This window comes from Eumetopias jubatus, unplaced genomic scaffold (assembly GCF_037043125.1).
Source record: "Eumetopias jubatus isolate StellerSeaLion01/CBP00866 unplaced genomic scaffold, mEumJub1_p1.0 scaffold_8, whole genome shotgun sequence".
NCBI classification, from domain to species: domain Eukaryota; kingdom Metazoa; phylum Chordata; class Mammalia; order Carnivora; family Otariidae; genus Eumetopias; species Eumetopias jubatus.
This window is the reverse complement of record NW_028274814.1, coordinates 66,296,312-66,319,884: the sequence shown is the minus strand read 5'-3', so window position 1 is coordinate 66,319,884 and position 23,573 is coordinate 66,296,312. Positions and strand designations below refer to the sequence as shown.

Genomic DNA, 23,573 nt, shown 5'->3' with positions numbered 1-23,573 from the left:
AATCCATGATCGTTTCTTTTTACACAATGTTGGCCTTATAAACCGAAAATTAATTTTCAGTTTTAGACTTCATGGTTAATCCTTTATACTATATCAGGTGTTTTCTGTAGTTTTGTTTCCTTCTGTTTCTGTGAGTTAATGTCCATTCCATTCCTATTTGACATTCCTCTGCCCTTAGAAGAGGAAAAAACAGGGGCGCCTGGATGGCTTGGTTATTTAAGCATCCAACTCTTGATTTCGGCTCAGGTCATGGTCAGGTTCTTGAGATAGAGCCCCGCATCCAGCTCCGTGCTGGGCGTGGAGCCTGCTTAAAATTCTTTCTCTCTCCCTCTCCCTCTGCCCTTCCCCCCTCCAAAAAAAAAAAAAAAAAAGAAGGGAGAAAAACAGTAACAAATTGAATGTAATATAACCATAAGGTTGCTGTGAATTTTGTCTTATTCTCTTTTATTGCCTTAATTGAAAAAATGTAAATTTTTCTTGCTGCTTATGTTGCTTTTTACTTCTCACTTCTTTTCATTAAAGGAAAGGTAAGTATTGATTTAATAAATCTGAGATGCTGCTTAATTTATATAACTGTAACAGTATATTTACTCTTTAGTGGGGCCATTAATTTTTAATAGTTTCACTTATTGAAATTAAGTCTCTGGATTCCTGTATTCAAATTAGAGTTTTCCAACTCGGACACAGTTTTTCCCTTAGAGTCTTGGCCATTCTTGTCTGGCAGTAATATAGTCCATTAAATAAATAATCATTAATAGCCAGTATTTACTGAGTACTTACTATGTGCTAAACATCATACCACATGTTTTACATGCATTTTGCCTTTGATCTTAACAATGAGGGAGTGTAAGCACATTTACTTTTGTTTTATTAGTGTCCTCATTTTACAGTTGAGAAAGCTGAGAGGTTAAGTAGCTTGCTTATGATTGCATAGCTAGTGATTGATGGAGCATGATTTGAATTCAGATTTGACTAATTCTAGCACCCGAAGCCTTAATACCACATTAGATGTTTGTTTAGTAAAGAAACATGTGAAGTGGGATGCGTGGGTGGCTCAGTAGGTTAAGTGTCTGCCTTTAGCTCAGATTATGATCCCAGGGTCCTGGGATAGAGCCCCGCATCGGGCTCCCTGCTCAGCGGGGAGCCTGCTTCTCTCCCTCTGCCTGCCACTCCCCCTGCTTGTGCTCTCTCTCTCTCGCTGACAAATAAATAAATACTTTATTACAGTTACCAATCCACACAATTTTATACGTTTATACCTTGTTCCTAACACTTTCTTTGCCAAATAAACTGATACCCATCACTTGAGTGTCCCTTTTTTTCATTTTTTTCCCCCTTCTAATATAGAAGCTATTTGAGCAAGTTTTCCTCTGGAGCAAAAAGAGGCAGGAAAGAGTTTCTTGCTCTGTTTCTATGCTTGCCTTTCTCACTTTATTTAAATAGATCAAAGTCACAGAAGTGGTGATGCTGTAGTTGTAGCATATTTAAGGAAAGAAATATGTAAATGATGTCTTTATATAGTCTTAAGAGGTCTCTTTGAGGGCACCTGGGTGGCTCAGTTGGTTAAGCGACTGCCTTCGGCTCAGGTCATGATCCTGGAGTCCCAGGATCGAGTCCCACATCGGGCTCCCTGCTCAGTGGGGAGTCTGCTTCTCCCTCTGACCCTCCCCCCTCTCATGTGCGCTCTCTCTCTCTCATTCTCACTCTCTCAAATAAATAAATAAAATCTTAAAAAAAAAAAGGTCTCTTTGATAAGTCACTGAAACATCATTCTGTTGTATTCCCACTTATGAGAGTAGATCCTTGGAGCCCCTTCAGGAAGTGGCAGTTACCTCTATGTTTCTGGAAATTGAGGGAGTGGAATGAATGAAATTGTGCCTATTCATAGAACAGTGTGACTTTCAGTACTTTAATAGCCATGTGAAAAATATAATGCCTTGTTGAGAAAATTTCATTCCTCCCTTCCTGACAGAATTTTTTTAATGGAGCAGTGATTCCTTTATTTGTGTGCTTCCAGAAAATCTTTTCAATTAAAATAGATTTTCTGTCAGCCTCTCAAAAAGTTTGACATTCCACTGTCATCACAGAAATTACATAATTCTCTTGAAAATATACCATTATAGTTTTAACATATGAAAATGAGATTGGGCTAAAGCAGTAGTCTCCAAGGAACCTAATTTATCGAAGACTTTTTTTTTTTTAAGTAAAAGGAGGCAGCTGGCTGTGACTGCGTCTATCCCCCATAAATGGTGCAGTTATTTCTTTCATCAAGTAAAATTATCCTCTTCCCAGCCCCCCCCAACAATAACTACAGAGATTGGCATTTTCTTGCTTTGTATGGATTTTTATTGTGTTGGGTTTTTGTCCTTTGTTGTTTTGTTTTGTTTTGTTTTTGTTTTGCCTCTAACTAAAAAGAATTTTGATTTGCAGGTGAACTCTTTAGGCAGAGGCTATCTGCTGTTGATATTGTGGCACCAGAACCTCATGATTTCTGTGCAGAAAGACAAGTTGATAGTAATGCAGAGTTTTTCTTTTTTTCTTACCAATCACAGAAAATGAGTATTGGCACAAACCCTTGAAAATCTAACGGGCCCATGACCTCTCAAAGCAGGCATTTAATAATTTCTGAATGTTCAGTATTCACTGGTGGTATAATTACTGAAAAGTAACATTGCATTATGCTCCCTATGGCAATCTTCAGTATAAACCCCAGAGTAACTCATTGTGAATCAAGCTTTTTGTTTTTAATAAGCTTCCTGACTAAAGGAGAATAACTCAGTATCAGATGGATTTCTCTGTCGTTTTAAATCCAGCGGAAAAACTGAAGCTGCTTTTTTTTTTCCTTTCATGAGAACAGAAGCATTCATTGGCAGAGATGGAATTTTGTAGTATTTCATGGAACATAAAATTGGCAGGGACTTCAGAGAATTCCATGCCATGAATCTAAGCTTTATTTTGCCTGAACCATCTGTTAATTAAGTGTTTTATAAATATTAGGAAGCATTGAGAATATAGATAGGGTTGTGGAGAGCCAGAGGGTATCATTGAAAATTAAATACCATTTCACATTAAAACATGGCATTCTTTTCACCCAACATAGACCATATGGACTATGTTTTAAGAGAAGTTACAAGTTACACATTAAAAATAAAGTGAAATTCAAGAAGTTTTGGGTAAGGGGGCACCTGGGTGGCTCAGTCATTAAGCGTCTGCCTTCAGCTCAGGTCATGATCCCAGGGTCCTGGAATCAAGCCCCGCATCAGGCTCCTTGCTCAATGGGAAGCCTGCTTCTCCCTCTCCCACTCCCGCTGCTTGTGTTCCCTCTCTCGCTGTGTCTCTCTCTGTCAAATAAATAAAATCTTAAAAAAAAAAAAAACTTTAAAAAAGTTTTGGGCAAGTTCATATGAATTATAAAGGAAAAATTAGGGCAGTTTGAAGTAGGTATCTAATATTGTGAAGTTTAAGTCATGGGTAATAGTGACATCTGTAAAAACATCGCTTAATGCTGTCATCAAGCACAAGGAACTGGCTTAGGTGAAGCATTATCTCACACAAGATGGTAGTAAGCACGTTCTTTTGACAGGTGTGGAATATGTCCGGGACAGACCCCTCTCCACTCAGAAAGAAAGTTTTTAAGACTATGTATGGGGAATAACCAGCAGTACTCAATCTGCTGATATTAAAGTAGGCAAAATAAACTGGTTCCATGAAATACTTATAAAAATACCTTTTTACTTCTCTTAAATCCAAAGATTAACAGTTCCCAGAGTGCTTTCTGTTTATGACACCACCACAATTACTGCTTGTTCTCCCCTTTTAGTATTCTGTAGGCAAAGAATTAAAGACCTAGTCTTGCTTCACAAATAATATATTTTCTCTTGAAAATTCAGTTCATAAAAACATTTAAGATCAGATTTTTCTACCAGAGAAATAGTTCAGTCTTTCTTGGGTCTTGGAGATACCCTCCTAACTTTAAGTGGTTTTAAATAGAAATGTTAGCAATTCCTATCTTTTAACTTTGGCTATTTTATTCGTCAAAAGGTCAGTTTCTTATCCTCTGGACATTTTCTAAATGCCTGCTTATTTTATTGTTCTCTGCATTACCCCTCTTGATCTAATAAACACTCCTGAATGACTCCTACTAATGAGAATGTGACTGTTGCTAAAAGTGAAGTAATAAACTTTACACCATTTCTTGTTTTTACAATTGGAGAACTATGGATATTTAATGGATCTTTGTACAAAGAAATAAAGTAATATAAGGCTACTGTGCTTGCTTTTCCTTCCCTGTCTTGCAGTTCAAGGTCAATATTTTATTTGCCGTCTTTTTCTTAAATGTACTTCGAACCATATTTTCATTAAAATATTTTTCTTACATATTTAATATTGAAATATTGAAGTATTAAAATGCTGAATATCCCACTTAAGGGAAACTTGTTTCAGTACTAAAGATTTTTCAACCCTGCTGCCCTGCTTTTGACAGAGGCAGAACATACCATGAAAATTAGTCATCTAGTATTCACTTAAAATTAACCTTTTTATACTTACATTACACTGATTTCTCAAGAGCTTTTATAAAAATCTATTTTAGAGTGTCAGATTGAGTTCCTTGGTGCATGAGTGGAGGAAGCATTGTTTTAAGGTTTAGCCATTGAAATGCCTCTAATTTGTTATAAATTTAATTTATAGCCCAATCAATTGAGCAGCGACTGATGAAAATGGATCACACGGCAATCCACCCACATCTGCTTGATATGAAAATTGGTCAAGGCAAATATGAGCAAGGGTTCTTTCCAAAGTTACAGTCTGATGTGTTGGCAACAGGACCAGCTAATAACAAGTAAGCGAGCACGTTCTTCACTTGAGCAGTGGGTTGAAGGGGTAAGTGAAGAGTGCAGTGCTGTGCAGCTGTAATGGGGCATGGTGATCATTAAATATCTTATCGATCTCATTACTTCCTTCAAAGGCCAAATCAATCCATTTGGAATATGGATTGGCATTCTATGAGTATTTGACTTTTAATTCCATCACGTAAAAAATCCAAACAGATTTTTTTTTCCTTTTTAAAGTAATGTACACTTGGGAATACTTTCACTTTGACTATTTAAATATAATGCTGATACTGTCTAATGGAATTAGAAAAATTATACTTTCACTGTCTGTATTAGTTTCCTAGGACTGCTATACAAAGTACTACAAATTTGGTGGCTTTTAAAACAACAGAAATACATTCTTTCACAATTCTGGAAGCTGGAAGTCTAAAACCGAGTTATTGGCAGGGCCATTCTCCCTCCAGGACCTCTAAGGGAGGAGCCTTCTTGCTTCTTCAACTTCTGCTGGCCTCAGGCATTCCTTGACTTCTAACAGTGCTAACTCCAGTCTCTGTCTCTGTCTTCATTTCCCTCTATGTCTGAGTCCAAATTTCCCTCTTCTTATGAGGACACCAGTCCTACTGGATTAGGGCCCACCCTAATGACCTCATCTTAACCTGATTACATCTGCAAGGACCCTATTACCAAATAAGATCACATTCATAGGAATTGAGTTTAAGACTTCAACATATCATGGGGATCTGAGGGGGGACACAGTTCAACCCATAACACCACCTTTGTACTTTTTAAGTATCAAGTTCAAAAATTACAAAACAATCAAAAATAAAGATAAACCCTATCATTCTTTATGGCAGATGATTCCATTCAGAAAATATCTGACTATGATTAGAATTGAAAAGAGTTCTTTGGGTTTAAGGGATTTTGAGTGAATACAAGTGTTTTATTAACAAGTGAGGAATAAAGGAGGGTTTTACAAGAAAGGACACAAAGGAAAGTATTAAAGGGAAATATAGTAAGTTGCAAAGAAAAGTTGGAATTGGAAATCAGTAATTCTGGGATTTAGTTCATTCTTAACCGCTAACCAGGAACCTTGGACAGGTTGGAATCATTTGCCCCTTTCTCACCGGAAAATACTCTTTTAACATTCTACAACACGTATCACCTCATAAAAGTGTCCCAGAGGAGGAAAGGAAAAAACCAGGCTGTGGCAAAGAAATGGGATAGAAGACTGAGGTAAAGACTGGGTACACAATATGGAAGTGGCATTGAGGTACCTGAATTTTCAAAAGGTAAGTAGAGAATCGGTGAGGGGAATAAAAAAGGTAGAATGATGTCTTTTGACCTAACTGGCCCAAACTAAATAATGGGAAGGTTCTCAAAAGATGGTTTAAATGATGTTTCTATTTTTTAGATGAACTGCTAAATTTACATGTTGTAAATTTTTGGCACTTGCCTCTTTATTTCCTAAGGTGTTTGTCATGATTCTGTTGGTCAGGAAAAAGGGAAACATAGTAAATTATATAATATGTTGGTTTAATTTGGTAAACACTGTTCTCAGCTAGGTACTGTGGTATTTGGAATTTCTTGGGGTGCATGTATATGTGGTAATATCTGTGTATTCTTGTGTTTGTACTGCTAATTCCCTATTTTTAATACCCTGAAAAGAATGAACCCCTTACCATTTTCCTAGATGAAGGTGTTCCTTTAAATGTTTCTTAAATGTGTTAGAATAATTGATTCATTTAGTTCCAAATGTGAGAAAACTGTAGTGGTAGCAAACACATCAAAAGGGAAAAAGTGGTGTGTATGGATTAGGATTAAGGAAAACAGTTACAGTACCATTTACATTGCTGCTGCTTTTCCTTTCAGAGTCTAGTATTTATCATCATAAATATATACCCCTTAACAGTTCAGTCAGAAAACTTAGGAATGTTCATCAGTGCATCAAAGTAATTATTCTTTCCTTTTTTCTGCTTCCAAATATACCTTTCCTGCCAGTGGAGCCTTCTCCATGCCAAGAGGGGGGTGGTTATGGAGTTGATCTGCTGATAATAATAGCTAATATTAAGCTGATTCTACACTGCCTTCTCTGCTGACTGCACTGAGTACATTTTAGCTCCTTCTTACAAGCATATCCTTATATATAAAACCTATATTGTTTTACCCATTTTATGAATGAGGTTCAGAGAGATTCAACAACTTGCTCCAAGATCACATAGCTAGGAAGTGGTGCAACTAAGATTCAAACCTAGCTCTGCTGATTCGGGGGCTCAAGCCCTTAACTGTTAAACCACATATACATACTATCTGGCTCAGTTACTTCAGAAATTCTGGATTTGGAAACTGTGCTTTGGTAGCCCCCAGGAAATTTTGAATAGCCTAAAATATTGAACATAAATGTGTACTATGAGAAAGAGATAAGTACCAAAAATTTTGTAATACATAGTTTCACAAATCATCTGAAAGAAAACATCATACTTTTAAGCCACCTTAATATAACTTATTTAGTTTGGGCCATTTAGGTCAAAAGGCATAATTCTTTTTTTTTTTTTTTTTTATTCCCTTCATTGATTCTCTAGTTGCCTTCTGAAAAATCAGGTGGCTCAGTGCCACTTCGGTTTTGTGTCTCCAATGTGACAAGATCATCCACAATGAAAGAGCCCTCAGATACCTCACTTCTGCCTTAAACTGGACTCTGTTAAAAGGGTTGTCCCCAAAGAAGATAGAATAATACTCTGAGGAGCAAGATAGATTTGTAGGCACCATCTTCCCAAGTGAAGAACTACATGAAGCAATGGTTGAAGTCAAATAGCCTAACCCTGAAGACAGTGGCATTATTATGTGTTGGTAGGAGTCTTGAGCTTGAATTACTGGCAGAGTTAGGAGTGGAACTCAGGTCCCCTTACTCCAGGTACCATGTTCATGATGTCTCATTCATAAAGCCTGGAGGTCTGGAAAATTTTCATCCCAGTACCATTTACATAGTTGGAAAAGGAGTGCTATGCAGTAAAGTAAAAGAATTATGTCAGTGGAGCATGAGACTCTGGAAGAGATGTTAAACATTATGGGGGTTCAAACTTTCCAGATGATTGTCCTAGATGTTCTGGTTTTTCAGAAATGAATGAGAATTTTCCATCAGAGTAGACTAGTCATCATTTACCTATTTTTCCTATGTTTGTAAAGTATCCTAATTGTTTGAATTATTTCATCCTAGTAGACTATAAATCTAAGTAGTTTTTATTTCCTCTTTAATAGCATTAGTTTACTCATTCATTCATTTGGCAAATATTTATGGAACCCTGACTGTATGTGAGGCAGTGTCCTGTTCACTGGGAGTTTAGCAATGAACAAAACAACAAAAGGAGGAGGAGGAGGAAACAAAGAAACTTAATATGTAAAATAAGTAACCTATCAGTGATGAGATTTGTGAAGAAAAATAAAGCAGAAAAGGGAAGTAAGGAGCATTAAGGAGGGAAGATTTCAACTTTAAATTTTCCTGCCTTGGGCGCCTGGGTGGCTCAGATCGTTAAGCGTCTGCCTTCGGCTCAGGTCATGATCTCAGGGTCCTGGGATCGAGTCCCGCATCGGGCTCCCTGCTCAGCAGGAAGTCTGCTTCTCCCTCTGCCTGCCACTCCCCCTGCTTGTGCTCTCCCTCTCTCTCTCTCTGGCAAATAAATAAATAAATATAAATAAATAAATAAATTTTCCTGCCTTGTTTTCTTTTAATCTCGTACATAACCCCAAGGTCTCTTATTTCCAGACTGAGCCCCAAGTATTACATTTTCAGGTAGATTTTAGTCTGAAAGAAAGATCTAAGAACTCATTGCAGGATAAGGAGATACATAACCATGCCTCTGCAAATGGCTGATCAACTATTAGAATTTCATATGCTGCTTACAAAGCAAAAGCAAATAAGCAGTCATTAGGATTTTAGCAAATGTGATCATCTTTGATAAAAAATATGCTTAGTAAATGAGATTTAATAATAAAAAGAAGAAAGTAATTCCTTAACAAGACCAGGAATGTGTAGACTTCATAGTAATTTTCTTAAGCAGATGATCATATCCCTGTTTTGAAAATAAAATAGGGCATTTTGTCTCACAGCAATGTATAGTGAGATGCTAGGTATATCATGTAAGTTAAAATTTATCCTTTTCTTTACCTAAAGCCTTTTCCACTTTGCCTGCGAAGGGAATTATTCTGCCGTTTGTATTCTCCTTTTCTTTATTCATTATATAAGTTCATTAGGGCACCTGGGTGGCTCAGTCGTTAAGCATCGGTCTGCCTTCAGCTCAGATCATGATCCCAGGGTCCTGGGATCAAGTCCCACATTGTGCTCCCTGCTCAGTGGGGAGCCTGCTTCTCCCTCTCCCACTCCCCCTGCTTGTGTTCCTGCTCTTGCTATCTCTTTCTCTGTTAAATAAATAAAATCTTTAAAAAAAAAATAAGTTCATTAGCTGGTATTTTAGTCTATTTCCTATCTTTACTATTTATTTGAACTACCCTGTCCAGTAACCCTAATTTACTGTCTCTCACCTTTCTTGCTACAGAGCTATTTCTAAGGCCTGTACATTTTGTTTGTTACTTATATTTCCCTGTTGTTTATTATATAAATTTATCAGCTGGTGTTTATATTCTGCTTCAAAGTCGTTAAAGAAAAACAATATCCATGACACTGTTGAAGATGTTAAGACAGACTTTATTCAAGGGGGGCCATGTAGGGACCATTGCAGTGGGAGAAAGATTGAACTCTATTCCATATACAATGTGGATAAATAGGAATTTATAATCAAGTAGCAGAGTGGAGAGAAAATTACTAAGAGGAAACATCAGAGGTAGGGGGGAGGATTTTGACTAAACCAACCTAATATCTTGCTGAAGGTAGGGCTGGGTGATCAGACATCTGGAGGGTGATGGATGATGTAGAAGCTGATCAGATACGGAGAATGATCATGTGCCGAGGATGGTGGGGCGGGGAGGTTCCAGCTGAACTGACTTAACAAGGTTCTTGTTAAAACTAGATTTTATAAGGAAGTGCACAGATGGACCTAGGAGAAGGTTCAGGAGCCTAACTAAAATTTGATCAAGCAAAGAATCTTTGTCAGTGTCTTAATATGCTTTTTTCTGGATCTTCTTTCTCAGTCACCCTAGTTCTCTTTGTATCCTTTTTACAGTCTTACTTTGATCCTTTGCTATTGGGAAAGTTCCAAGGATTCTACTTCAAAGATCTATCACTAGGATTTTGCACTTTTTGTCCCAATATAAGCCTATTTTTCTTAACTATTTAAGAGGGACTACCTTGCTATCATTTTTATCATAATTATTCAGTGTTCCTCTAAATGGCAGACTGAAATGAGATGATTCAGAAATTTGAAACCAGAGGCATGCATAAATTATTTTAAAAAAGCAACAGAAGAAGCCACATTCTCATTTTAAGCTTTTTGTAAATTGCATGCTTTATTAAATAAAAAATTAAAAATAATTAACTGGCAGTAATACAGTATGACTTTTCCTGAATGGCAAAAGCATAAATTCATTTTTTAAATTGTATATAGCTCTGTGCTGTCAAGGATATATTCAAGAGAAGATATTCTTAGAAAAGTGTGGTGAATACATAGTCATGTGGATAATAAGTCAAGATCTGGGGGAAAAAATTTTTTTTAAGATTTTATTTATTTATTTGACAGAGACATAGCGAGAGAGGGAACACAAGCAGGGGGATGGTAGAGGGAGAAGCAGGCTTCCCGCTGAGCAGGGAGCCTGATGCAGGGCTCGATCCCAGGACCCTGGGATCATGACCTGAGCTGAAGGCAGACGCCTAACAACTGAGCCACCCAGGCGCTCAAGATCTGAAAAATTTTTTTAAATAGTTTGATATAAAATAATATATGCTTATTAGAAAATTTAGAATATTTGAAAGTGATAGGGTAAATTTTAAACACCCATAATGCCATCACCATGAGATGTTAACATTTGCTGTTAGACTCTTCCATTGCATGGATCCTGGTGTGCATGTCCACACTTTTTTTAAACAAAATTAGCAGGGCGCACAGGGGCCTGTGCCTAAACAAAATTAGCAGGCCTAACAGGGCACCTGGGTGGTACAGTCAGTTAAGCATCCGACTCTTGTTTTCAGCTCAAGTCTTGATCTCAGAGTCATGTGATCAAGCCCCGCACTGGACTCTGTGCTCAGCGCGGAGTCTACTTGAGATTCTCTCTCTCTCCCTCTCTTCCCCTCCCACTCATGCTCTTTCCCTATCTCCCTATCTCTCTATCTCTCAAATAAATAAATAAATAAATCTTAAAAAAGCAAACAGCTGACAGACATGATACCAGCCCTTCAAGAGTTTATTAGAGTAGAGAGAATTTTGTAGAAAATAGAGATAAGCGCTTATAATAGACTGTGACGAGTAATAAAATTGGGGAGTGGAAGAGGGGTAGACAGTTTAGATTTGGAGGAATCAAAGAACACTTTCAGTGTAGCATTGAAGCTATCTGAAAGAAGAATAGAAGTCAGGAGGAAACGTCATGGACAAAGGTACAAAGGTGACAGAACTTGACCCCACTGGAAATACTGACATAGTTGAAACTAGCTGGTTGTAAAGTAGTACTAAGTGTAGCAGAGAGTTTGGGTAAGCTAAGAATTGAATGATAACCCTGGATATGGCAGTTAGGGATATAAATGGCATCAAGAGCATTACTGGGGCGGGGGGGCGCCCTTTAATTTAATACACCTAAAATCAGACGGTTAAGTGTCTGCCTTAGGCTCAGGTCATGATCCCAGGGTCCTGGGATCGAGCCCCGCATCGGGCTTCCTGCTCAGCGGGAAGTCTGCTTCTCTCTCTCCCTCCGCCTGCTGCTTCCCCTGCTTATACACTCTCTCTCTCTCTGTCAAAAATAAAATCTTCCAAAAAAAAAAAAATATATATATATATATTTTTTTAAGAGCATTGCCGGGGAAGCTGATTTGAGATAAACTACAGATCCAAAGGTAAACAAGTGGAGGCCTTATATGTCATGTTTTCTTCTTAAGAATTCTTTCATGAGGAGAGTGAAGAAAGAAACTTAACTATAACTGTAGAGGGTCAGGAAAGAGACCAGCGTGCTTGTAAGCTGAAGGGAAAAACTTAGTTGAGAGAGAAAAATTGGAGATACAGAAAAAGAGATGACTAGTGCAGCCTGTTGAAGAAGTCAAGAGAGAATTGGTCAGGGAGTTTCTTCCAGGTCGCAGAATTAATTTTGAGCCATGGCCAATATATTTTATACTTTGGGATTAAAAGAAAGATGAGGTATCTGTATATACATCATTTCAGTAGAGGACAGGAAAAAGGAGTCAAGGATGGGTCATCAGTCGAGGGGAGGCACTTGATTTGAAACAGTTTTTGAGGGGAATGGGAGAGAGTTGATGAAGGGCAGGTAAAGTGATTCATGAGGAGTCAGGCAGAAATCAAGAACTAGTCCCACGTAAATAGGAGAATAGAGAAGTAAGGGGATGGAATTCATCTAGGGTTTGGGGCTCTGCTGGACAGTAAAGTGAGAGGGAGAGGATCATTATGAGGAGATACTGTGTGTTTTTTAACCTCAGTTTTTAAAAAAGTATTGATTGTAGTGATGGTTACATGTCTGAATATAAAAACCACTAAATTGTATGCTTTAAATGGGTGAATTGTATGGTATTTAATTATATTACAGTGAAGCTTTCTGTATTTAAAGAATTGATTGAAAAATAAGTAATCTTTTGTCTTAAAGAATACATTTTTTCTGTTTTAAAAATAAGTTATCACATTTTTTTGTTTGTTTCGTTTTTTGTCTTAACCCGCACCTTCTTGGGTATGGCTCCTTTTCCAGTCGCTGGGTAAGTCGGAGTGCCACAGCGCAGCGCAGGAAAGACCGCCTTCGCCAACACTCGGAGCACATTGGATTGGACAATGACCTGCGGGAGGTATGTGGGCTGCCTTCCCAGGATGCCTTACTCAACCCAGCAGTTGTCGCTGTGCAGGTTCTTCAGCATTCTTTTACAAAATGGCTCAGTTTTATTTTAAAATAGTAATCCCTTTGTACTGACTTACATCAGAAAACACCTTTTTTCCCCCCATTTTTGTAATTTTAATACACCTAAAATCAGGCTCTAAAACAAATCTCCCTGTGTACAAGTAAAGGCTAAGTTTAGTATAAATTTTTAGTCAGTATGTCTCCTGTAGAGAAAAAAATATACAAGAAACAGACTTTTTAAGTTTCAGGCATAAACTTAGTAAGTAAAGATGTATTTGCTTGTGCTTTATCCTTGGCTTGCTGACACCATTTTATAAAGTGTTTAGAAATTATTTTTGAATTAAGATCCTTATGCTTTAGTTGTACTACTTGAAAATAAAACCATAATTATACATTTGAATAATTGTTAAGTTTTGACTATTGTGATCAAAGAAGAATGCAGTCAGAAGATCTGTTTAACTATTTTCTAAACTCAGATGTGTAGAAATAAAGCAGAAAACATCATTCCAAATACATATTGTTTTTCTGTTAAAATGTTCATACATTTATGATTTTAAACATTTTCTTAAAAACCGAAGCATAATATGTCTAGTGCTTTTCTTTGTGCTACCATATTTTCTTCTCTCCCCTTCTCCTGTGACTTTATCATATGCATGCATGTTTTGCTTGTCTCTTTCTCCCTATCCTTTTCTTTTTTGCTTTTCTGTCATTGGCACTCTCCATCCTCTTAGCCTTCCGGGGAACTTGTGGTCTGTCAGAACTCCATGGCATTCTGGGAGTGGGATCAGGGTCCACCTCCTCCTGCACGACTTCCTAAAAAATCCTTCTCTGAGTGCTGCCTGGTATGTTCTTTGCCTGAAAGTGCTTTGCAGATGTTCCTGAATCTTGTCTCTGGTGTTCCTTGAATTACCCACATGCGTGTGTGCACATAGCTCTAGAATGCCCCACATCACCTTGTGACGTGAATTGTCAGCCTCTCCACTTGGCTCTCCACTTCCTCTTGTGTCTGTTAACTTTTCCTGGTGGTGTGTGCTAACACAGGTAATTCTATACTGTTGGCAGGTAAAACTGATCACTGGAATTCCTAATTAGTGGTATTTTGGCAGGTGAGGTGTAGGGGGAGTTGTAGCGGGGCCAGAGACGTAGCACATTGTTGTTCTTCCAAGGGAGAAATGTATTAAATGGTCAAAGTCCCTTTTATTTAAGCATTTTGCAGAGATAAATAATTCATTTTGAACAGATTTTCTTTTCTTTTCTTGCTGGGTTTTATCTCCACAGTGTTTTAATGAGCCCTTCCTGATCTGTTTTTTGGGGGTTTGTTGTTGTTGTTTTGGTTTGGGTTTTTTTATTGTTTTTAGTTTGAAATTTATCTCCTTTATTCATGGTCTGTATTTTACGTGGTCAGAAAATCAGGTCATCAGTATAGGATCTTAGTTCTAAGAGGCACCTTTGAGGTCCCCTTGTCTAACATAACATGAAGTCCAAGAGACTTGCCCAAAGTTAAATGGACACACAAAGGCAGAGCTGGGCCTATAGTACCAGCCAAACTGGTACTCTTCCCACTACCCCCTGGATACCAGGTTGCAGACAACAGCTACTCACCTGAGGGCAAGAGTAACTTAGGACTCCTGGTTTGTTGTTTTTGGCTTTGACAGAAATGAAAAAGAGCATGGTAGAAATCTCAGAAGAAATCTGGGGTCACTTCCTTCTAGTAGTGAAATGGACTTTCTTACAAAAACATTCCTTGTGAAAGGTTTCTCTTTCTTCTCCATTTTTTACCTTAAAATACACCTTTTCCTCCTGCTACCCCAAAGAAAATTACATTTTTATCATCACTTGTTTACTGTAAAGGCAAGCCTTCTATTTTTGCAATATTCAGAGGCAACATCACTTCTTGCTGTAAGGAAGGGCCTCATTCCCCCCCACCCATATCCTTTATGTGTATGTGCAAGGAATGTTGCTCATTCCATGGCTTCAGCAGAGCTGCCCAGGAGGAGACTTGGCCCTATGGAGTTCACTCTTGGCTAATAATTATATTGCCCTATATGTGATGTGCTGTGTGCTTGGTAAATATGACTGAAGAATAGCTCCATTCTAGCTTGTTTTCATTTATAAAATAGAACCATAAACTTTAACAGTGGTTAAATTCCTAATCTAGTTATGGACTTAAAAGTCTAATTATTCATATATTTCAGAAAAAAAGAGAAATACCAAGACCTATTCATAGCCTCTTGCCCATGTTTCTCACTCTTCTTCTAGCCAGTGTGTTTCTTCCTAAGCTAAATTGGATCCTTCCCTCTTCTTGAGAACTGAGTCCTGCCTTTGCACAGATCCTAAAGGTCGAGGAACTTGAGGCTGGGGAGAAACAATCCCTTCAACATTTGACAGCTAACATTTGTTTTTACCAGCCTTTTGTCCCTGATTTGTAATATTCCAGATAATATCTGTACCACCTGAAATGTTAGGAAATGCAGGTGTTATAATTCCCAGATAGGATCTCTGCCTTATATCTCAGGTTGGTTTTTCTGAAGCTTTTCTTTCCCTGCTTTTTATTTACTTGAAAACTAACTTTCAGGATGTTTTGATAGACCTTATTACACTTAATTTCCCCAGGGGTGATAGTTATCTTTCATTCTCAATTTTCCCTGTTTCTTTGACCCTCTAAAAGAGATTTGAAGTGAAAGATGCATATGCAAATACTATGGGCACTAAATTCTTGCAGCGTTCATTTTTTAAAAATCTGTCCTTAAAATGATTGCACTGGAAAGGAAACAGATTATTTTGTTTATGTAGTAGCAGGTAAACTGATCAGTTGAATCTCTAATCAGTGGGAATTTTTAGAAATTTGTATAAGATTTAGCAGATTATTTTTCTTCCAAAGGGGAAATATTTTAAATGTACAAACTCCCTTTTATTTAAAGAATGTAAAGGATTTTACACATTTTCCCTTGTAACATCAAATTCTTCCCTTGAGATAGTAAAGATAGATTTCACATATGTGCCTGTGGGAGGATGTGCTGGCTCACAATCTCTCTCTCCCCTCAACAAACTGCGCTAGTTTTACTATATAACTTAGAGTAGTTATTCTCTAAATATGGCCCTAAGACACTTGGACTTTTTGGAGATTCTGCCCTGTGGTCCTGACGCAAACATAAACTGTCTGGATGAGCTTTTGCAGGTGGCACAGAAAGAAGAGAGACAACAGGTGTCCTGTGGTAATCACCTAGAGTGATTTTTTTTTTTTTTCCTGGACATTCACTAACTAAAGCTCAAGAGCAGTGGACTGGGTTTCTGAGTTTCTGGGTTTCTCTCTGAGCCATCACTATCTCTGAAAGTAATATAATGTCCCCACTCTCTCTTGATTGTGGAACAAGGCAAGGGGGGGAATGTAGCAAACATGTTCAGAGTGAGTTTGCAGTCTATTGCCCATTTTACAAATAAGCAAATAGGCCTGAGTTTATAAAATTAGTTGCAGCCAGATTCTAGAGCTCCTGATTTTACTGTTATAATTTGATTAGAGCAAAGGGTTGGTTTGGAGAGCTCTAAGAGGCTAACAGTATGTTAAGTCTCTTGATCTGTGGGGAGAGGAGGAAACAGTGGTTCTTGCGGAACCTTGGATTAATAATCCAGAAACCCCAACTTTTTTCATCCCTATCATGATCCTGACTAATCACAACCCTGGGTATTCCCAATAAAAAGATTAAACTAGGTGAGCTCCATCTTATTATGAATGTGTTTTAACCTGACACGATTTCTGTTGCCCTCATTTCCACAGACATTAACGACTGGGGGGTCAGGGAACACGAGTGTTCTCTGCCTATTGGTGGCGCTAAAACTTGAATTGCTACTGCATGAGTACATTTACAGCCTTTTCTGCATCTTGTTTTTCCTCACTTGTTTGTGTAATGTTAAGAAAGTCGTAAGACTATCTGATGTTTATATATTTAAAAATACTCTTTAATTTTTAGAAATATATGCAAGAGGCACGAAGTTTAGGAAAAAACCTGAGGCAACCCAAACTGTCAGACCTCTCTCCTGCAGTGATTGCACAGACCAACTGCAAATTTGTAGAAGGCTTATTGAAAGAATGTAGAATGAAGGTATGTGTTACTCACTGATGTGAGACAGTGTGCACTCAATTCCCATTTGAGCCTGTAGCTTTGCTAGAAGACAACTTTTACTGGGGCATGAACCTCATGTGCTCTTTACTGAGCTCATGAACCTTCATGGGTTCTCTGTTGCCCACAGAATCAGTGACGTGGGAGCCCTGCACAGTTTTTCTCACCTTTTCAGCCATTGCTGTCTTCCTCTAAAACATGAACAGATATTAAGCCAGTCAAAAGTTGTGGGGCACCTGGCTGCCTGAGTTGGTAGAGCATGCGACTCTTTGGGCTTTTTCTGTTTGTTTGGTTTGGGTTTTTTTTAGAGAGAGTGAGGGGAGGGGCAGAGGGAAAGAATCTTCAAGCAGACTTCTCACTGAACGCAGAGCCCAACACGGGGCTCGATTTCATGACCCTGAGATCATGACCTGAGCTGAAATCAAGAGTTGGACACTTAACTGACTGAGCCACCCAGGCACCTGGAGCATGTGACTCTTAATCTCAGGGTCATGAATTCAAGCCCCATGTTGGATGTGGAGCCTACTTGAAAAAATAAAAAAGTGTGCAGGAATGTGGTCATTTTATATGAAAAGCAACACATTTTTTGTATAGAACCTTGTCCATGCCCATACATGTATGTATACCCATAAGGAAGAAGACCTTAGCTGTGTTGTAGGTTTATGTATATTACACACTAGTCTCTTCTTAGATACCATGTTTATCAAAGGTAGTAATACACATTGACAAAATTCAGGACATCATTTTAGCCAGTAATTTCATTCTTTTATTTGACAGTCATTTCTTGAGTACCTTCTGTGTGTATTCAATAAATGCACTATTTTCAGCATCAGCATACAGTGTTGAATCAGAGACAAGGTCACCACCTAAAGGGACTATAGTCTCTCTCTCTTTACATTTTATAAATGCAGCTAAGACTGCTGTAAATTACTTACTTGAAACTGATTTCCATTTCCCTTCCATTTTCTGGTGCATACTCATGAGCAGAGACAAGATAAAAGAGGCCCGGTTCACTCACAAATTAGGGAGTTCTGAAAAAATTTAGAGCTGCCTGTTTGTGTTGTGTTTTTTGCTTAAGTGCAATCAAAACTAACTGCAGATATCTTCAGTATGCCAAGATGCAGGGGCAGTGGAGGGTTAGTTGTGGTGGCAGGGTGGGTTTCAGATTCTTACAGTACGTTTTCCGGGTCTGGTGCAATTCCCCAGTGTTACTCAAGTTAGTAATCTGAAAATTGTCAATCATAAGTATTTACATGGGGATACTTTAGTATTTTGGGGGGGTGCCTGGGTGGCTCAGTTAGTTAAGCCACTGCCTTCGGCTCAGGTCATGATCCCAGGATACTGGGATCGAGTCCCACATTGGGCTCCCCCTGCGCTGCAGGGAGCCTGCTTCTTCCTCTCCCTCTCCCTGCCACTCCCCCTGCTTGTGTTCTCCCTCTCTCTGTCAAATAAATAAATAAAATCTTTAAAAATAATAAAATAAAATAGTATTGTGTGGAGGCAAAATAAATATATATAGAGAGAGAGAGAGAGATAAAATAGTATTATAATCTCCTTCCAGTGACCCCCTATTTATCTGACAAAATACTTAAAAGCATATGTGATATTACTGCAGTTAGTTGACCAAAGAGATTAAGACACTTTTCCCAAAGTAATAAAAGTCTACAATTAGAAGTATAATGAAGAGGGGACACCTGGCTTGCTCAGTTCATGGTATGTGACATTTGATCTTGGGGTTGTACAGGGTTCGAGCGTTAGGTGTAGAGATTACTTAAAAATAAAATCTTTAAAAAATAATAATAATAATGAAGGGAACCGAGGTCTCTGATCTAGTAGTTGACTTGTTGGTCTTTGGCTTCATTGCGGGGATAACACCTGTGACCACACATGATGCTTTCAGACAAAGCGCATGTTAGTGGAGAAGATGGGACATGAAGCAGTGGAACTGGGCCATGGAGAAGCAAACATAACCGGCTTGGAAGAGAACACCTTGATCGCCAGCCTCTGTGACCTACTGGAAAGGATATGGAGCCACGGCTTGCAGATCAAGCAGGTAATAGTCTCAGGAGGTCCTGGTGATGTGGCTGGTAAGGAACCCTGTCAAGAAATGTAACGAGGGGCACTTGGGTGGCTCAGTCGGTTGAGCTTCCAACTCTTGATTTTGGCTCAGGTCATGATCTTAGTGTCATGAGATCAAGCCCCGCGTCAGGCTCCGTGGCTCAGTACAGAGTCAGCTTGAGTTTCTCTCTCCCTCTTCTTTTGTCCCTCTCTCCCATGCTCTCTTCCTCTCTCTCTCTAATAAATAAATAAATCTTTAAAAAAAAAAGGAATAAAAAAATGAACAAGGAGAAAAAGATGAAAAATTAAAGGATATGTTCCTTTGTCACAGGATGACTAGAAATGCACCACCGGCTTTTTAATTCCAGAAAAAGAAAATAAAACCCATGATTAAGAGGTGGTTTGGGGCTCTTTCCTGGTAAACAGGAAAGGATAAAACATCACATTTACTGCAGAGGTTATATCCCATTGAATCCATTAAGTGTCTGCTTTCGTCACTGTCCAGGAAAAAACTCTTTTAGCCAGAATTAACAGTTCTTTACCATTTTATGTCATGTAGTTATTCAGGGTGGAAAAAATCAAATGGTTTCTTTGCTTTTGTCCCTCTTATCTCCTGTTCTGATTTTTTTTTCCCTCTTGTCGACATATTCTTCCTTCCTCCCCTTTTCTCTTTCTCCTCTGGCTCCAGTTGTCTTCCCTAGCTGCCATCCCATACATCCAAACATATTTTGCCTGTAAGTGTACACAAATACATTCTTTGCTGCTAGAGCCTTTTAATTCTGTGGTTTCCAGTGTGGCCAGTGTAGACAGTCCTAATTACATACAACGAAGTAACACCTGAACTGAAGTGAGAAGTCTCCACACCTGTACTTCTGGCCTTTTGTTTAGCTGCCCTTCCCCGGGCTGTTGCTAATCTTTTCGGTGAGGCAACGGAAGACCGTCATTTCACATGGAGTCAGTTGCTCAGAATATCACACAGCTGGAATGGATATCTCCAAACTTCAAAGTGACCATTTAGATGTGAATGGTTTTGATGAGAAATTATTTTTTGATTATTTCTTATAAAATGAAAAACTTTTTTATACCTTGTAATTTCAGGGGAAGTCAGCTTTGTGGTCACATTTAATTCAGTTTCAGGACAGAGAAGAGAAGCAAGAGCACCTTGCAGAATCGCCAGGTGAGAGTTCATTGGTTTGTTTCTGCAGAACTGGCAGCATTAGACTATGTGAAGAATCAATGCCATATGGCTTTGTCTTTACCTCTCTCTCAGGCTGAAACTTACCCACCTTGCCAGTAGTGGGATAAAGTAGAAGAAGCAAAATTACTTACTAGCTGTGAGATCTGGGAAAAGATCTTGGTCACTTGACCTTTCTGATCTTCAGCTTCCTCATCCATAAGACAGGGAAAATAATGTTAAGCTATGTAAAACTATAATGTTGATTAAGTAAGATAACATGTGGAAACTCCTAATGAATTATAAAGGATCATACAAGTATACCTTACTCTGGCCAGTGTTAGGGTGTAGTGCATACTGGTTTTTTTTTCCTTAAGCTTTATAACCATCATTAATAATCTCTCCCAGAAAAAAAAATCTATATATGTCTCAAAAGTCTTCACGAGTCAGATTTTTCAATTTAAAGCAAGACACCACGTGTTAGAAGTGTTACTATACTTTAGCTAATTAGAGTTATGTAGGGTTCCTAGATGTTTTGCCTTATATGTATTTTTCTTTATGTAAAATAACCATCTATTTCACAAAAAGTAGTAGTAATGGTAGAAAGTTAGTAGATATAAAATGTTTTATACTGAATCAGCAATTTGGGAACCTTTTCTAAAATTACGGATTTTAGACATTCAGAAATTTTTTTAAAAACTCATAAGCCAACCACCAGCTAAGGAAGCATTGCAAATATGATTGAAGCATACCCTACTTCCATTCCCCTCATTGCAGTACTACCCTAAATGTGGTGTTTATTCTTGGAAACCTAGTTTTTTGTTTGTTTGTTTGTTTTTAATAATTTTTATTGTTATGTTAATCACCATACATTACATCATTAGCTTTTGATTTGGAAACCTAGTTTTTAAAGGTATTTACTGAGACAGCTAGGAATATGAATTTGATAGTGCATTAACCAAAAGCTCCACTAAATAGAATGTCAAGGTTCTCATGTCCCAAGATGTAACTATATTTGTAAAGATTAAGATCAAGTTTAAAAGCATTCTCTAGTATCCATCTCCTTTGCTCCTTTTTCTGTTGAAAAAAGTAAAAATGCATTGGTGTTTGCCCTGAAACTATCTCTAACACTTAGCTGTGTTCATAGAAAATTTAGCTGTTCAGATCATAAGACCATAACCCAGATAGTTTACCCTAATTAGAAAAAATAAATTTCTAGGAAGAAATAGCCATTTGTAGGATGAAACGTTGGAAAATCGAGCTCGATTAAGTAAGGCAGGGAGATTGGGGATATTTGGCCCTTTTGCCAAATGTGGCATGCAAGCATGTCCAGCTATCTGGTCAAGTGTTGGATGGTTGAGGTGGCAGTCAGAGACTCAGCTGCTTTATTAGTCAGGGGGACCAGCAAAACTCAGAAGTCAAGGCTAAGAAGTATCAAATGTGTCAAAGCCTCATACAGTGAACACACACACAAAGTATGAACATAGGCTAAATATTTTACTGATCCTAAGTAGGATTAATGTAAGCCATGTAGCTTTTGAAATCAAATTTACTGTCTGTTAGGAAGGGTGGATTTTACTATAAATAATGCTCTAACACTTCTGATGCTTCAGCCCACAATTTTAAAATATGACAGTGTGAAATATATATAAAAACATTAGCTTAAAAATATTTCATTACTGAGAAGCAGTGTGTTCTAATTATATAGAAATTAGCAGTTTATTGACTTTTCTGCTTTTAAATCTGGGTGGGTTTTTTTTTTTTCCCAAAAAAATACTTCTGTTTACCAACTGTTAAGCATCCTAATTAATGGCAGTAAACAGTCTGCATTTTCATATCAAGGAGAGATCCTCTGTGTACTTAGAAATTCACAGTATGTTTGAACACTGCTGTTACTAGCATTGAGCCAGGATGAGTCTCTATGATGGATCATTACTATTCTTTCCAAAGCAACACAAAACAGGAGTCAGAGATATTTTAAAGGTTGTAGAAGAATGGAAAAAGTCTGTCTTAACAAGAAGGTCATAGGGTAGATTATCTTAATTTTTTTAAATAGATTCTATTTTTTAGAGCAGTTTTAGGTTCATGGCAATATTGAGCAGCAATACAGAGATTTCCCATATACTCTCCACCCCCACATATGCATAGTCTCCCTCATTATCAGCATCCCCTACCAGAGTGGTACATTTTTTATAGTTGATGAACCTACGTTGACACATCATTACCCAGAGTCCATAGTTTACATTAGGGTTCACTCTTGGTTGTACCTTCTGTGGGTTTAAACAAATGTATAGTGACATGGATTGACCATTATAGCATCAGATAGTGTTACCACCCTAATAATATTCTCTGTGCTCCACTTACTTATCCGTCTCTTTCCCCTAATCGCTGGCAACTACTGGCCTTTTTTTTTTTTTTTTAAGATTTTATTTATTTATTAGAGAGAGAATGAGAGAGAGCACATGAGAGGGGTTAGGGTCAGAAGGAGAAGCAGACTCCCCGCTGAGCAGGGAGCCCGATGTGGGACTCGATCCCGGGACTCCAGGATCATGACCTAAGCCGAAGGCAGTCGCTTAACCAACTGGGCCACCCAGGCGCCTGACTACTGGCCTTTTTACTATATCCATAGTTTGCCGTTTCCAGAATGTCATATAGCTAAGAGTCATGTAGTATGTAGCCTTTCCAGATTGGCTTCTTTCACTTAGTAATATGCATTTAAGTTTCCTCCATGTCTTTCAGACTGTCTTAACTTTGACCAAGTCACCGCACCTAGTAGGCTAGTTCGAAGTCCTATTGCAGAGACAGGATCTCAGAATGCAATTGACCCTAGAAAGAAGACTGTTCTTGACATATTACCCAAAAGTTTCTGCCTTTAAAAATGTTGGCCAGCTTAAACATAGGTGGTGTTCTTAAACCTTGCATCTTTGGACAAGGTTCCACTAAGCTTTAAATGGATTTTTAAATCGGTCAGCAAGGAGTGGAGTAGGATGCAGGAGGGGGTGGAAATACTGCTTTTAAATGGTTATTCTGGGTCTAGCCTTAGAATTTTGAGAGACTCTTCAATTATCTTCATCAAAATTTTTCTGTTAGAGGGGCACCTGGGTGGCTCAGTCAGTTAAGCGTCTGCCTTCAGCTCAGGTCATGATCCTGGGGTCCTGGGATCGAGTCCCACATCGGGCTCCCTGCTCCGCGGGGAGCCTGCTTCTCCCTCTGCTCCTCCCCCCCATGTGCTTGCTTGTGTGCTCTCTTTCTCTCTCTCAAATAAAATCTTAAAACAATTTTTTGCTATTGGGGTGCCTAGCAATCAGTAGAGCATGCAGCTCTTGCTCTTGGGGTCCTGAGTTCAAGCCCCACATTAGGCATAGAACTCACTTTAAAAAAGGTTTTTCTTTACTTACT

The 23,573-nt window shown here is 38.3% G+C and overlaps 1 protein-coding gene across 1 annotated transcript in view; it reads left to right on the top strand.

Moving 5' to 3' along the window:
• DENND5B (DENN domain containing 5B) overlaps positions 1–23,573 on the top strand; it is a 187,613-nt gene that overhangs the window by 122,843 nt on the left and 41,197 nt on the right. Inside the window, exons 7-11 of the mRNA XM_028113302.2 lie at positions 4,690–4,840; positions 12,681–12,774; positions 16,793–16,924; positions 18,843–18,995; positions 20,099–20,177. Of these exons, the coding sequence (XP_027969103.1) occupies positions 4,690–4,840; positions 12,681–12,774; positions 16,793–16,924; positions 18,843–18,995; positions 20,099–20,177 (609 nt within the window). The remainder of the gene's footprint in view (positions 1–4,689; positions 4,841–12,680; positions 12,775–16,792; positions 16,925–18,842; positions 18,996–20,098; positions 20,178–23,573) is intronic.